This window comes from Hyaena hyaena, unplaced genomic scaffold (genome assembly GCF_003009895.1).
Source record: "Hyaena hyaena isolate Hyena2069 unplaced genomic scaffold, ASM300989v1 scaffold_200, whole genome shotgun sequence".
Lineage (NCBI taxonomy): Eukaryota > Metazoa > Chordata > Mammalia > Carnivora > Hyaenidae > Hyaena > Hyaena hyaena.
In genome coordinates this window covers 1,377,928-1,392,276 of record NW_024080834.1, presented here as the reverse complement: position 1 = coordinate 1,392,276, position 14,349 = coordinate 1,377,928, and the positions used below count along the sequence as shown (strand labels likewise).

Sequence of the window (14,349 nt, the reverse complement as noted above, 5' to 3'; positions counted from 1 at the left end):
TTCCCACTTTAAATTCTTGAATAGAAAGATGTATATTTACCAAAATGAAAAGCAAAATTTTTACCAAAAAATTACCAGTTAATTTTTCATACAACGGCTTTCTTTGCCTCTTTCTAAAAATATCTCAAAAAACCAATCAAATTATTGAGCATTCTTTTCCAGAAAATATATTACACACTAGTTTTCACAAAATTTGGCTATAAATCTTAATATGTTTCCACTTAGCAGAAGCTCTCATTGACATTCAATTTAACATTTGAAAAACAGAATCAATTTCCTTGTCTTATGTCAACTCCTATTATAGACACAGGAATGCATGATATGTGTGACATGAGGGAATTAGGCATCCCTAGGATATCTGTGTGGCCTATAAACTGATAACTTGTCAGCAGATATTGCATAGTAAAATGCCTACAGGAGCCGGGAAGACAGTATCAATGAATGAATCAAGCCTCATATAAGGTGAAAACAGCAAATGAAGTTCAGCCCCAGTGTTCATCGTCAATAGGAAAAGTGGAGACTATGGTGAATTAGAGAGAACCCATTTTATAGTGATTCTCAGAGACTGATGTGTTCTTTCTCAAGAGAAGCAAGAAATCTGGATCTTGTATGAAATCTTTAATGTTTAAATATGAGCAACTTAAGTTTAGGGACATCTGGGTGGCTCAGTTGGTTAAACGTCCAACTCTTGATTTCAGGTCAGGTCAAGATCTCACAGGTTCATGAAATCGAGCCTTGTTTCACGCTCTGCACTGTAAGTGGGATTCTGTCTCTCCCTCTCTCTCTGCCCTTCCCTCACTCACATGCATTCCCTCTCTCTCTCAAAATAAATATCAAAACAAAATGAGCAACTACGTCAAATTTTAAACACTGGTGAAATTAACACTGCTTTTGTTCCTATTTTAATAACTGCTAGACCCAAAGAAACTGGACTAAAAAACAAATGTAACATTCAAATGTAAGGCAAAAGTCATGACACTGTACACATGAAGTTTGTTTAGTAAGAAGTGTTCTAATCCTAGTATGTTTACTAATTGGGTCTCTTCTCTTTCTCTTCTACGCATTACCATCTGCCTTTCATAGCCTTCTGTTCCTTCTCCAAAAGAGTGTCTCTTCTTACACACCAAGAGAGGGACATTCACTGCTGCTATTTTCTAGCTAATTCATTGTCTTCCCTTCCCGTCTCCTTTCTTTTCTTCCTACCCTACCCCTTCCCCTTGGGACTATATTCAAGACACCTTGATCAAAGTGAGCTCTCGGGGGGAGGGAGTAGAATTCAAGCAGAAGAGATCAGAAAACCCAGCTGTCCCCAGGTCTGCCAGCCTTTACTTTCTAAGACTATCCCAGCTCTGGTGGCTCTTTTTCCTGCCTTGAACATAAGGAAAACACCAAACTATTTTCACACAGGCTTTTTGAGGCTAAAATCCCTCAAAGTACAAAGGCTGTATAAAAGCTAAGGACAAATATCAAAGGCATAAAAATGAACAGTTTTATTAGCACATGCTTCCTAATCAAAATAAAATTTAGCCGCAGATTCTGTTTGGTGGGCACAATATGGCCCCCGGACCTACAGGGGTGCTATTTCCTTCTTCAGTCCCGTCCAAGGAACTTACACTCCAGGTATCAGCCACTTGATGACACTTTGTTTCTCTCCCTGTTGTTCTTACCTCTACCTCATCTCTCCAGAGCCCATGAGGCATGACATACAGCAATTCGGCACTGCATTAACTTCTTCACTTACAGAAGCATCTTTCCAACTCATTTTGTGCTCAGACTGCCAGCTGTGCTCCTCTCTCTCTCTCACCACACACCTACACACAGACCCATTTGAGTTACCACTCAGATGCTCTTTTTCCTGACTGAGGAAAGTCTAGCACTTGCCTTATATAAAGGGCAGGAGAGACTGTACAGCTCTTGAGTGTTGCCTTGAGACTCCCGTATTACCCAGCCGAACATGGACCCACTGTCCCAGATTATTTTCTCATTTACCGTCACCCTATGTGTCCCAAACGGTTGGATAAACTTCTTTCAGTTGTTTGACATCAACAAAGTGATTCAAAAATCGAGCAACCAAATGAAGATAGTTGCTGTGTTCTCACGGCATGAGTGGCTATGCAGGCTGCAGGGTAGAACCCAGCCAACCAGCCAGACAGAAATGAAGGTTTCAGCCGGACCTGATGCCACCATGCTTCAATAGTACTGGTTGAAACAGATCTGCTATTTTGTCCCCCCAAATCACACAGAAAATGGGAACAGAGTTCCCATGAAAACAAATGGAAAAGATAAAGGAAATGTGAGACAATAAATATTTCCTTTCTACCATGCCCCCAACTTCCATCTCTCTTAATAGGCAGGTATAAATGAGAGCTTAGTTTCACAGGAGGAAGAAGTTAAAACCATGAGCTCTGAAATGAGCCAGCTTGACTTAAAAGCCAAACTCTACTACTTATTGGCCTCTGTGAGCTCAGGACGTTTATTCAAACTCTCTGTACCTCTGTTTTCCATTTATAAAATGGGAATCACGAGAGTCCCTCCCTCATTGGATGAGGAATTATAATTACACGGGATAATTCATGTGGAGGCCGTAGAACAGAGCCTCACTCACATAGGAAATACTCAGCAAATGTTAGCTATTGTTATTTTGGCAGGAGTAAACCAGACACAGAATAGGAAGGTCTGTCCTTTTCTAAAATTTTCCATGTTTGATTAGTACCTTCATTATTAAGTGACATTGTCTTCTATCTGTTTAAGAATAACATGGTAATTTTTTTCCACATTGTATTTTTACTAAGCATTGACGCGGAAGAAAATCCATTTATTTTAGAGGAGAAATTTTTCTCAGCAATCATGGAATGTTTTGAGCTGTACAGGGCCGCCATCTTTTCACGTCTCCAGAGTCTTCTACTTGATGGAACTGCCATGGTTAATGGCAAGCAGGACAAGAGATGCCTGGAGCTACAGCTCCAGACACGGAAGTCAGTTCTTTCATGACTAATGAACATTAACAGCCCATGAGATTCAAATAGAAATCAGCCCAAGTTCATGCTAAATGTCAAGTAAATACTAGAATGATAAACAAGCAATACTTCTACCTGACCAAAGATCCAGAAAGGAGCACCGCAGACGTCAGTCACACAAATGCTACAGTCTGCAGAGGAGGAGATAATCAGTAGGCAGCCACCGGGCTGACACATCTCTAAGGAACTTATCCGGTCTTCGTGAGGTCGGAAAGATCTTATCAGAGTTGGAGCCTGTGTGATTTTGCTCTTACTGGAATTAAGACAGTACTCCTGAATTAAAAGAAATGCCAGAATTCTAAAAAGTCCAAATATTAAATTATTGCAGTGACATAATACTTTTTCTTAAAACATCTGATACGGAAATGAAAAAAGGCACATTTGGGAACAATAATCTGTTCTCCGAATACAAAAGAATAGTTCGTAATAAGGAGCTTAGAAAAATGGTATTAAGTTTCAAAAAACTAAAAAAAAAAAACAAAAAAAAAAAACAAAAAAAAAAACCCTGGGGCACCCGGGTGGCTCAGTTGGTTAAGCGTGTGACTTCGGCTCAGGTCATGATCACACGACTTGTGGGTTCAAGCCCCGGGGTCGGCTCTGTGCTGACAGCTAGTTCAGAGCCCGGAGCCTGCTTGGAATTCTGTGTCTCCCCTTCTCTCTGACCCTCCCCTGCTCATGCTCGCTCGCTCTCTCTCTCTCTCAGAAATAAATAAAACATTTTTAAAAAGTTTAAAAAAAAGTTTCTTAGTGATTTGCCTAACTTGAGACATGGAAGGAAGGAAGGAAGGAAGGAAGGAAGGAAGGAAGGAAGGAAGGAAGGAAGGAAGGAAGGAAAGGAAGGAAGGAAGGAAGGAAGGAAGGAAGGAAGGAAGGAAGGAAGGAAGGAAGGGAGAAGAAGAATGAAAAGAAGAAAAAGTGAACAGAAGAGTCAGTTATTTGATAGAGATGAACTTTATCATGTGTAGATAGATGTATGTTGTACAATTTTATAATATGATTAGAAAATTGAGCAGCTAATCAGTGATACAAAAATTCCAAACTAATTCAAAAGGACAATAAAGGAAGGAAGGAAAGGAAGGAAGGAAGGAAGGAAGGAAGGAAGGAAGGAAGGAAGGAAGGAAGGAAGGGAGAAGAAGAATGAAAAGAAGAAAAAGTGAACAGAAGAGTCAGTTATTTGATAGAGATGAACTTTATCATGTGTAGATAGATGTATGTTGTACAATTTTATAATATGATTAGAAAATTGAGCAGCTAATCAGTGATACAAAAATTCCAAACTAATTCAAAAGGACAATAAATGTTGGATGAAAGGCCAGTACTCTTTCTAAATTAGGTTTACAATCTCATTTCAAATAAGGTATATCCTAGTTATTTATGCTCAAACAATGCTGCAGTATGTTACTGACAACTGTGTTTCTAAATTTGGAGATTGACTTGACTATATATTAACAGAAGGTTTTTAATATTGAGAAAAATCCCCATAAATTATTTAAGAAATTTCTCTGCTCAATTCATGTATATGTTTCCATTTAAATACTCAGGCTGCTCATGTCTGCCCTTATCTAGGAAATAGATAAAACCAAATTCATAGTTATCCGCCATAAAAGGCAAGCAAAAATAATAAACACAATATGAGAATTCTTTCAATTTACTTCTATATTCCAGATTTTCAACTGTCCATCCAGAGCTCCTGTGGCAAGGTATTGGTTTGACTTATCAGTAGACATAATAATGGATCCAACTCCACCATGAGCCAAAAATTCAGCCAGAAGTTGCTTCTTAAATGTATCCCAGAATCTGACATACCCAGATCCTCCACATGACACCAGGTTAGCTCCTCCTAACGTGTAAGAGAACACCTAATTAGGAAAATGTGACAGCAAACATTTTGTTTGAAAAAGTATCTTCAGTGGCTTACCCTGTGGGAAGCATAAGGTTGTTGCAGAGGTAGGTAGCCCTGGTACCAAATTCCAGCACTTTGATTCTCTCAAATATAAAATGGAGATAATCCTATGACACCCTTACTGGTTTGTGTGGAGCATTAAACGAGATAGGAAAGTCAAGAGGGCCCACTGCATTTAGTTCCCTTTTCTTCATTCATTATTTCAATAAAATTGGGTTTTTAAAGTTAGATAGACTTAATGTGTTACAAATAAATTTACAAAAATGTTATAATACTCCAATTGCATAAACCCATCTTTCTTAATAACCTATTGGACACATATACCAAACAAGTAAAATTCCTCCTGCACAGAGCAGGATGCATACATTTTGTTAGAGCAGCAAAGCTATTAGTTACTCTATGTGGCTTCATGCTTAGGATTCTATGTATCAGCTTGTTTTTAATTTTTCATCAAGAATTCACTGGAACCCCTTATGGAATACTTTTTTGGTTCATAGGTCTAGAACTAACCTTTTCATTTTCTCCTTTATTATATGCCTTGTAGAAGCACTCTACCTAAATTATTCTTCTGTGGCAAAGTTCCTATTATTATTTGATAAGTCTGTAGATGACTTTCAATTTACTTCACAAATGTACTGCCGATTAACAATCATATCTGTTTAAGGTAGAAATAATGGCATGTAGCTGCCTCGGTAGAAACAATTTGGGAATACTGATAACATTAAGAAGAATTAGTGTTGAGGAAATGAGAGCAATTTCAGGATAATAGTTCATTTTGTGAATATAAGTGAATTCTAGAAAATAGAGAGTTTTGGAATCTAATCATTTCAAAGTCTATCCTAAATACTCCACAAGGTTTCTAAAACTCTATAAGGATATACCTTTATTAATTTTTAATGGGTGAAAAATATATATGAAAATCATGCAGATTTTCTAGCTGCAAATTGAATATGAGAAAATAAATGTGGAAAACGCAGCGCAGATATGTTCATTTTTTCCAAACGTATAATATCTATATGTCTAGATTTCCAATATTAAGAAAAATGCTTTTAAAAGATAAATTTTAGATAAAAGGTAAAAAGTATGCACTATTCTCAAAAGCAGATTTTTATTTGGGGAAGGTGAAGGCTGCGTTGGCATTATGTTAACATAGCCACTGAAAACAAGGTGGAAATTAAGCAAATGGTTATTTAATTTACATAATATCAGACAACTATGGTAAGTGATATGATGGCAACAGTTTTAGCATACAGCTCAGCAGAAACTCTATCCTAAGTACTCTGGAATCTATCCTAAAAGCCAAGACTCTGACTTACTCTGAAAAGTATGCATAACTGGTAATGATACCCAAAGCATTACCAAAGAGAAAAAAGAAAAAAGAAAAAAGCAAGCAGCTCTCTTGACTCAGGATCAGCAGTTATTTCAAATTCTGCTATTGCCCTAATCTCCAAGTTTCCTCCTATTTTCTCCTAACCCTTTTTGAAACTAGGTGCTCGCAAAGTCTCAGACTCTACCCTTCTGGCACATGTAGACCTAAGCCTTGGCTCATATATTTGAAGCATATTTCTTGCTGTGCCCTCTACCCTACCAGACTTCCTTAAGCCATGGCTGGAACACTAATTCTGATGGTCACCCATAGCAAATAGTTTGCCAGAGTTTTTCGCACTTTGATCCTGACCTGTACAGAACTGTATAAATCACACATCGGGTCCAGTCTGGCTCCTGCTCCTGGATCCTTCCGCCTGAACCCTGAGCTTGTTTGCTGTAGCCTGTGACCTCCCATGACCCAGTACTGATTGTTAGCTACACAAAGTCAAGCTCCAGGAATAAACAGTCTTCACCACTCCCTTTTCCGATGGTTTACAAATATATCAATCTACAAACTTGAAATATACATTTTACCTGTCTCTGCAGTGTTTTTTCTTGCTTCAAGGACACAAAGCCTCACAACAGCATTATTGCAGTTGGTGTCTGTCTCAAAGGAGTAGGCTCCCAGGGTAGCCTGGTTTGAGGTGGGGTGGGCAGAGTGGCTCCTCCCAGCATTGAGAAGCTTCTGAGGCTCTGTATCTGTGGTGAACACAAACACCTGCTTTTCACACAGACGCTTATGAAAAACATCAGGCCCACCTCCATCATGATCTCTGGTGAGCCCATCAGGTCTCACAGTAAGCTTCTAGTCAACATCCATCTCATCTTCCTCTATTCACTTCTTGAACACCAACTTGAAGGACCGTTTGATTCTATTTTTGTTTTGTATATTACATACACATGTACGGTGTTTTCCCTTGATGTGAATTAATAGGGACTTCATTTTTTGGTCACTGTTAACATCTTAGAAATCCTGACGTGTTCCAGACAAATACGATTCTAATATCATGGCATTTTCATCTTATCAATCATTCATATTAGTCTTGCGAATAATATAATTAACATGAGCTGTAATGACGATTTAACTATATTTAAGTGATCGAGTGAGCAGGGAGCCTTGTGCCAGGACGCTACCACAACTGCATGGCCACTGGGGCACCATGGTGCTGTAATTCTGCACTTGAATCCTTGGCTCCTGTGAAGTATGGGAGTATCAGAATAGAGGCAAGATAGCGGAGAAGTAGGGAGCTCCGTGCATTTTGTTTGCACCCATCTCTCCAACAGAGAAGGCCTGAAGCCATAAGACACTGAGCCATAGGAGTTTGAGAAGAGAAAGAGACAGAGTACACTGGGAAGGCAACCTCATAAGGCTACCTCAAGAAACAAGCCAAAGTACACATGGTGGAGAGTCCCAAATACCACTATGAGTAGGGAAATAAAATAACCAAAGTCTCAACAAGAGAGACCAAGAGACACCATTCAAAGAACACTTCCTGAATGGACAGGCCCTGGACAGTCAAAGAGCCTTCTTTAAAACAGCAGGACTCGCAGGTGCAGAGTGCATAACAAGCTTTTAAAACTAACAAGAGACAGAAAGCTAGCCAAAATGATGAAAAGGAAGAACTCTCCTCTAAAGAAATTCCAGGAAGAAATGACAGCTAAAGAACTGCTCAAAACAGATATTAGCAACATAATGGAACAAGAATTTAGAACAATAGTCATAAAATTAATCACTGGGCTTGAAAAAGGCATGGAAGATATCAGAGAAAGGATTGCTACAAAGACTATGGAGCTTAAAAATAGTTGTGATGAATTAAAAAATGCTATAAATGAGGTGTTTAATAAAATGGAGGCGTCCACTGATGTTCACTGTCATGCACAGATTGAAGAGGCAGAGAGGAGAATAGGTGAATTAGAACACACAATTATAGAAAAAGAGGAAGCTGAGAAAAAGAGAGATAAACTGATCCAGGAACATGAAAGGAGAGTTCGAGAGCTGAGTGATACAATCAAACAGAACAATATCCATATCATAAGAATTCCAGAAGAGGAAGAAAGAGGGAAAGGTGTTGAAGGAGTCCTTGAACAAATTACAGCAGAGAACTTCCCCAATCTGGGGAAGGAAACAGACTTTGATATCTAAGAGGTACAGAGAACTCCCCTCAGACGTAACTTGAATCGATCTTATGCACAACATATCACAGTGAAACTGGCAAAATATAAGGACAAAGAGAGAATTCTGAAAGCAGCTAGGGATAAAAGGGCCCTAACATACAAAGGGAGACCCATCAGAGTGGTGAAAGACCTATCTACCGAAACTTGGCAGGCCAGAAAGGAATGGCAGGAAATCTTCAATGTGATGAACAGAAAAAATATGCAGCCAAGAATTCTCTATCCGGCAAGCCTGTCATTCAAAATAAGAGAGATAAAGGTCTTCCCAAATAAAAATTTAGAGAATTAATCACCACTAAACCAGCCCTACAAGAAATCCTAAGGGGGACTCTATAGGGGAAATGTTGCAAGGAACGCAAGGTACCAGAGACAACACCACAAACATAAATCCTACAAAGAACACAATTTGACTCTAAACCCATATTTTTCAATAATCACACTTAATGTAAATGGACTAAATGCTCCAATCAAAGGACATAGGGTACCAGAATGGATAAAAAACCAAAATCCTTCTATTTGCTGTCTACAAGAAACTCATTTTAGACCTGAGGACACCTTCAGACTGAAAGTAATGAGATGGAGAAATATAGACCATGCTACTGGAAGTCAAAAGAAAGTTGGAGTAGCTATACTTATATCAGACAAGCTGGATTTTAAAGTAAAGGCAGTAACAAGGGATGAAGAAGGGCATTATATGGTGATTAAAGGATCTATCCATCAGGAAGAGCTAACAATTATAAATGTCTACACACTGAATACAGGAGCACCCAAATACATAAAACAATTAATCACAAACAGAAACAATCTTATGGATAAGAATGTGCTAATAGCAGGGGACTTTAATACCCCACTTACAGCAATGGATAGATCAACTAGACAGAAAATCACTAAAGAAACAATGGACTTTAATACTCCACTTACAGCAATGGATAGATCAACTAGACAGAAAATCGTTAAAGAAACAATGGACTTGAATGACACATTGGACCAGATGGATTTGACAGATATATTTAGAACTCTATATCCTGAGGCCATGGAATTCACTTTCTTCTCAAGTGCACATGGCACATTCTCCAAGAGAGATCACATACTGGGACATTAAGCAGCCCTCAATAAAAATAAAAGAACGGAGATCATACAATGCACATTTTCAAATCACAATGCTATGAAACTTGAAATCAACCACAGGAAGAAGTCTGGAAAACCTCCAGAAACATGGAGGTTAAGAACACCCTACTAAAGAACGAATGGGCCAATCAGGGAATTAGAGAAGAAATTTAAAAGTATATGGAAACAAATGAAAATTAATATACAACAATTCAAACTCTATGGGATGCGGCAAAGGCAGTCCTAAGAGGAAAGGACATTGCACTCCAGGCCTATTTCAAGAATTAGAAAAAGCGCAAGTATGCACCTAAAGGAACCAGAAGGAGAACAACAAGAACAACCCAAACCCAGCAGGAGAAGAGAAATAATAAAACAAAATAGGACAGAAATAAACAATATAGAATCCAAAAAAGAAAAAAAACAAACAGTTAAACAGATCAATGAAACCAAGAGTTGGTTTTCTGAAAAAATAAACAAAATTGGCAAACCTCTAGCCAGGCTTCTCAGAAAGAAAAGAGAGAGCACCCAAAGAAACAAAATCATGATTGAAAATAGATTTATTACAACCAATCTCTCAGAGGGGCGCCTGGGTTGCTTAGTCCGTTAAGCATCCGACTTCGGCTCAGGTGATGATCTCACAACTCGTGGGTTCGAGCCCCACATCGGGCTCTGTGCCTACAGCTAGCTTAGAGCCTGGAGCCTGTTTCAGATTCTGTCTCTCCCTCTCTCTCTGACCCTCCCTTGTTCTCTTTCTCTCTCTCAGAAATAAATAAACATTAAAAAATTTAGAAAAAAAAGAAAACAACCAATCCCTCAGAAATACAAGCAATTATCAGGGAATACTATGAAAAATTATATGCCAACAAACTGGACAACTTAGTAGAAATGGACAAATTCCTAAACACACACGCACTACCAAAATTCACACGGGAAGAGATAGAAATCTGAACAGACCCATAACTAGTGAAGAAATTGAATCAGTTATCAAAAATATCCCAACAAATAAGAGCCATACCCAGATGGCTTCCCTGGGGAATTCTACCAGACATTTATTTATTTAGTTTTAAATGTTTTATTTATTTCTGAGAGAGAGACAGAGACAGCGTGAGCAGGGAAGGGTCAGAGAGAGAAGGAGATACAGAATCTGAAGCAGTTTCCAGGCTCTGAGCAAGCTGTCAGCACAGAGCCCAATGTGGGGCTCGAACCCACGAACCGTGAGATCATCACCTGAGCCGAAGTTGGATGCTTAACCGACTGAGCCACCCAGGCGCCCCTCTACCAGACATTTAAAACAGAGTTAATACCCATTCTTCTCAAGCTATTCCAAAAAATAGAAANCAAAAAAAAAAAAAAAAAAAAAAAAAAAAAAAGAACTACAGGCCAATATCCTTGATGAATACCAGTGCAAAAATCCTCAACAAGATACTTGCAAATTGATTTCAACAGCACATAAAAAGAATTATCCAGCATGATCAAGCAGGATTCATTCCTAGGCTACAGGGCTGGTTCAATATTTGCAAACCAATGTGATATATCACATTAACAAAAGATAAAAACCATATGATCTTGTCAATAGGTGCAGAGAAAGCATTTGACAAAATACAGCATCCCTTCTTAATAAAGACCCCTAAGAAAGTCAGATAGAAGGAACTTACTTAAACATCATAAAAGCCATCTAATGAGAAGCCCTCAGCTAACATCATCCTCAAAGGGGAAAAACTGAGAGCTTTCCCCCTAAGATCAGGAACACGACAGGGATGTCCACTCTCACCACTGTTGTTTTACATGGTGCTGGAAGTTCTAGCATCAGCAATCAGACAACAAAAGGAATTAAAAGGCATCAGAATTGGCAAAGAAGTCAAGCTTTCATTTTTCGCAGATGACATGATACTCTACATAGAAAACCTGACAGACTCCACCAGAAGCCTACTAGAACTGATCCATGAATTCAGCAAAGTTGCAGGATACAAAAATCAGTGTAAAGGAATAGGTTTCATATTTATACATAAATAATGAAGCAACAGAAAGAGAAATCAACAAACTGATCCCATTCACAATTGCACAAAAAACCATCAAATACCTAGGAATAAACCTAACCAAAGATATAGGAGATACGTATGATGAAAACTATAGAAAACTTATGAAGGAAATTGAAGAAGACACAAAGATATGGAAAAATGTTCCATGCTCATGGGTCAGAAGAATAAATATTGTTAAATTGTTATTACTACCCAAAGCAATGTAGACATTCAATGCAATCCCAATCAAGATTGCACCAGCATTCTTCTCAAAACTAGAGCACACTATCCTAAAATTTGTATGGAACCACAAAAGACCCCAAAGAGCCAAAGTAATAGTGAAGAAGAAAACCACAACAGGAGGCATCATAATCCCAGACTTTAACCTATACTACAAAGCTGTCATCATCAAGACAGTATGGTATTGGCACAAAAACAGACACACAGACCAATGGAATAGAATAAGGAACCCAGAATTGGACCCAAAAATGTATGGTCAATTAATCTTTGACAAAGCAGGAAAGAGTATCCAATGGAAAAAAGACAGTCTCTTTAACGGATGGTGCTGGGAGAACTGAACGGCAATATGCAGAAGAAGGAAACTAGATCATTTTCTCACACCATACACAAAAATAAACTCAAAATGGATAAAGAACCTGAATGTGAGACAGGAAACCATAAAAACTATAGAGGAGAAAGCAGGAAACAACCTCTTTGACCTCAACCACAGAGATTTCTTACTTGACACATCCCCAAAGGCAAGGGAATCAAGAGCAAAAATGAACTATTGGGACCTCATCAAGATAAAAAACTTCTGCATGGCAAAGGAAACAATCAATAAAACTAATAGGCAACTGTCAGTATGGGAAAAGATGGTTGCAAATAACATATCAGATAAAGGGCTAGTATCCAAAATCTATAAGGACTCACCAAACTCCACACCCAAAAAACAAACAATCCAGTGAAGAAATGGGCAGAAGACATGAACAGACACTTCTCGGAAGAGGACATCCAGATGGCCAACAGACACATGAAATGATGCTCAGCGTCCCTCATCATCAGGACAATATAAATCAAAAACACACTAAGATACCACCTCATGTCAGTAAGAGTGGCTAAAATGAACAAATCAGGAGACTCTAGATGCTGGCGAGGATGTGGAGAAACGGGCACCCTCCTACACTGTTGGTGGGAATGTAAACTGGTGCAGTTCCTCTGGAAAACAGTGTGGAGATTCCTCAAAAAATTAACAATAGACTCCCCTATGACCCAGCAGTAGCATTGTTAGAAATTTACCCAAGAGATACAGGAGTGCTGATGCATAGGGGCACATATACCCCACTGTTCATAGCAGCACTCTCAACAATAGCCAAAACATGGAAAGAATCTGAATGTCCATCAGTGGATGAATGGATCAAGAAGATGTAGTTCATTTATACAATGGAATACTACATGGCAATGAGAAAGAATGAAATCTGGCCATGTGTAGCAACATGGATTGACTTTGAGGGTGTTATGCTGAGCAAAATAAGTCAGGCAGAGAAGGACAGATAACATATGTTTGCACCTATAGGTGGTTTAGGAGGAACTTAACGGAGGACCATGGGGAAGAAGAAGGGGAAAAAATAGTTGGAGAGAGGGAGGCAAACCATGAGAGACTGTTGAATGCTGAGAACAAACTGAGGGTTGATGGGGGTGGGGGAGAGGGGAAGGGGGGTGATGGGCATGGAGGAGGGCACTTGTTGGGATGAGCATTGGGTGTTGTATGGAAACCAACCTGACAATAAACTATTTAAGAAAAAAAAAGAAAAAAGAAATATATTTAAGTGATCATTTTTAGCAGTATTATTTGCTAGTCAATTAACCTGGAAAGGACATTCCCAGTGGTCCTTTAATTATCTCGTGACATCATCTTCAGGCCACACTAATAAGAACTGGGAACATTCAGAATCGATGAAGAGTCTGCACATAGTTATGAAAAATCTATACAGGGAGATCTTCAAAATTTCAAAGCAAGACATTGATAGCAATGCCTCTTCTGTCTTTTAGAAGTTTGATATTACTCTTTTTTCTTACTTATCTATCTCTCTGTGGTTTTCATTGTAGCCACAATTAGGTTTGCAAGACGGCAAGGGGGGAAGAGGCAGAACAGCACCCTCTCTATGGAGGTTTCAATGAACCCTAGTGGTTAGGTCTTGCCACCTAAAACAGGTCAGAGCTTTGTGCCTGCAGGCAAGTAAGCCCTAAATCTCCTAAGGGCTTATTCTTAACAAATTACTCCTTAAGCTTTCACACACAAAAAAGCTTTATCTGATGACCTGTCCTTTCCTATGGTCCAATTCAGTTCTGTGAGTTTATCCAATTGAGACAATAGAATCTCACTGGGCTGTGAGGAATGACATATTCATTACCTAAATAAATAAGTCTAAGGAAAAATCTTCAGTATCTAAGGAAACTGAAATAAAATGTGAAATTGTCAAGACATTTTGCTTAAGTATAAAATATTCTTGTGCTCTGCTAAACTCCCATAAAATACAATATACTTCTGTCTCATGCTCCTCACAGGTTTCTAAAGTAAGAAATAACTTAAGATTTCCAGGTGGCATAATACTTGATACAAGCTCTAGACTGAGCCTGAGCAGCCTATCAAGTGAACACGAGTTCCTATTTTCCTACTAAGGGGTACCAAGGTTCACTCAAAGGCAGTTTGGTGAGGTTTATTGGCAAAAACTAAACTAAATGGAAATGAGAGGCCTGCTCCCTG

General features: G+C 38.7%; 1 protein-coding gene across 1 annotated transcript in view; it reads right to left on the bottom strand.

The window, feature by feature from the left end:
* WDR49 (WD repeat domain 49) overlaps positions 1 to 14,349 on the bottom strand; it is a 145,855-nt gene that overhangs the window by 36,027 nt on the left and 95,479 nt on the right. The window contains exons 12-14 of the mRNA XM_039241936.1: positions 6,823 to 6,987; positions 4,670 to 4,857; positions 3,093 to 3,290 (exon numbers count right to left, since the gene is read on the bottom strand). Coding sequence (XP_039097867.1) covers positions 3,093 to 3,290; positions 4,670 to 4,857; positions 6,823 to 6,987 — 551 coding nt within the window. The remainder of the gene's footprint in view (positions 1 to 3,092; positions 3,291 to 4,669; positions 4,858 to 6,822; positions 6,988 to 14,349) is intronic.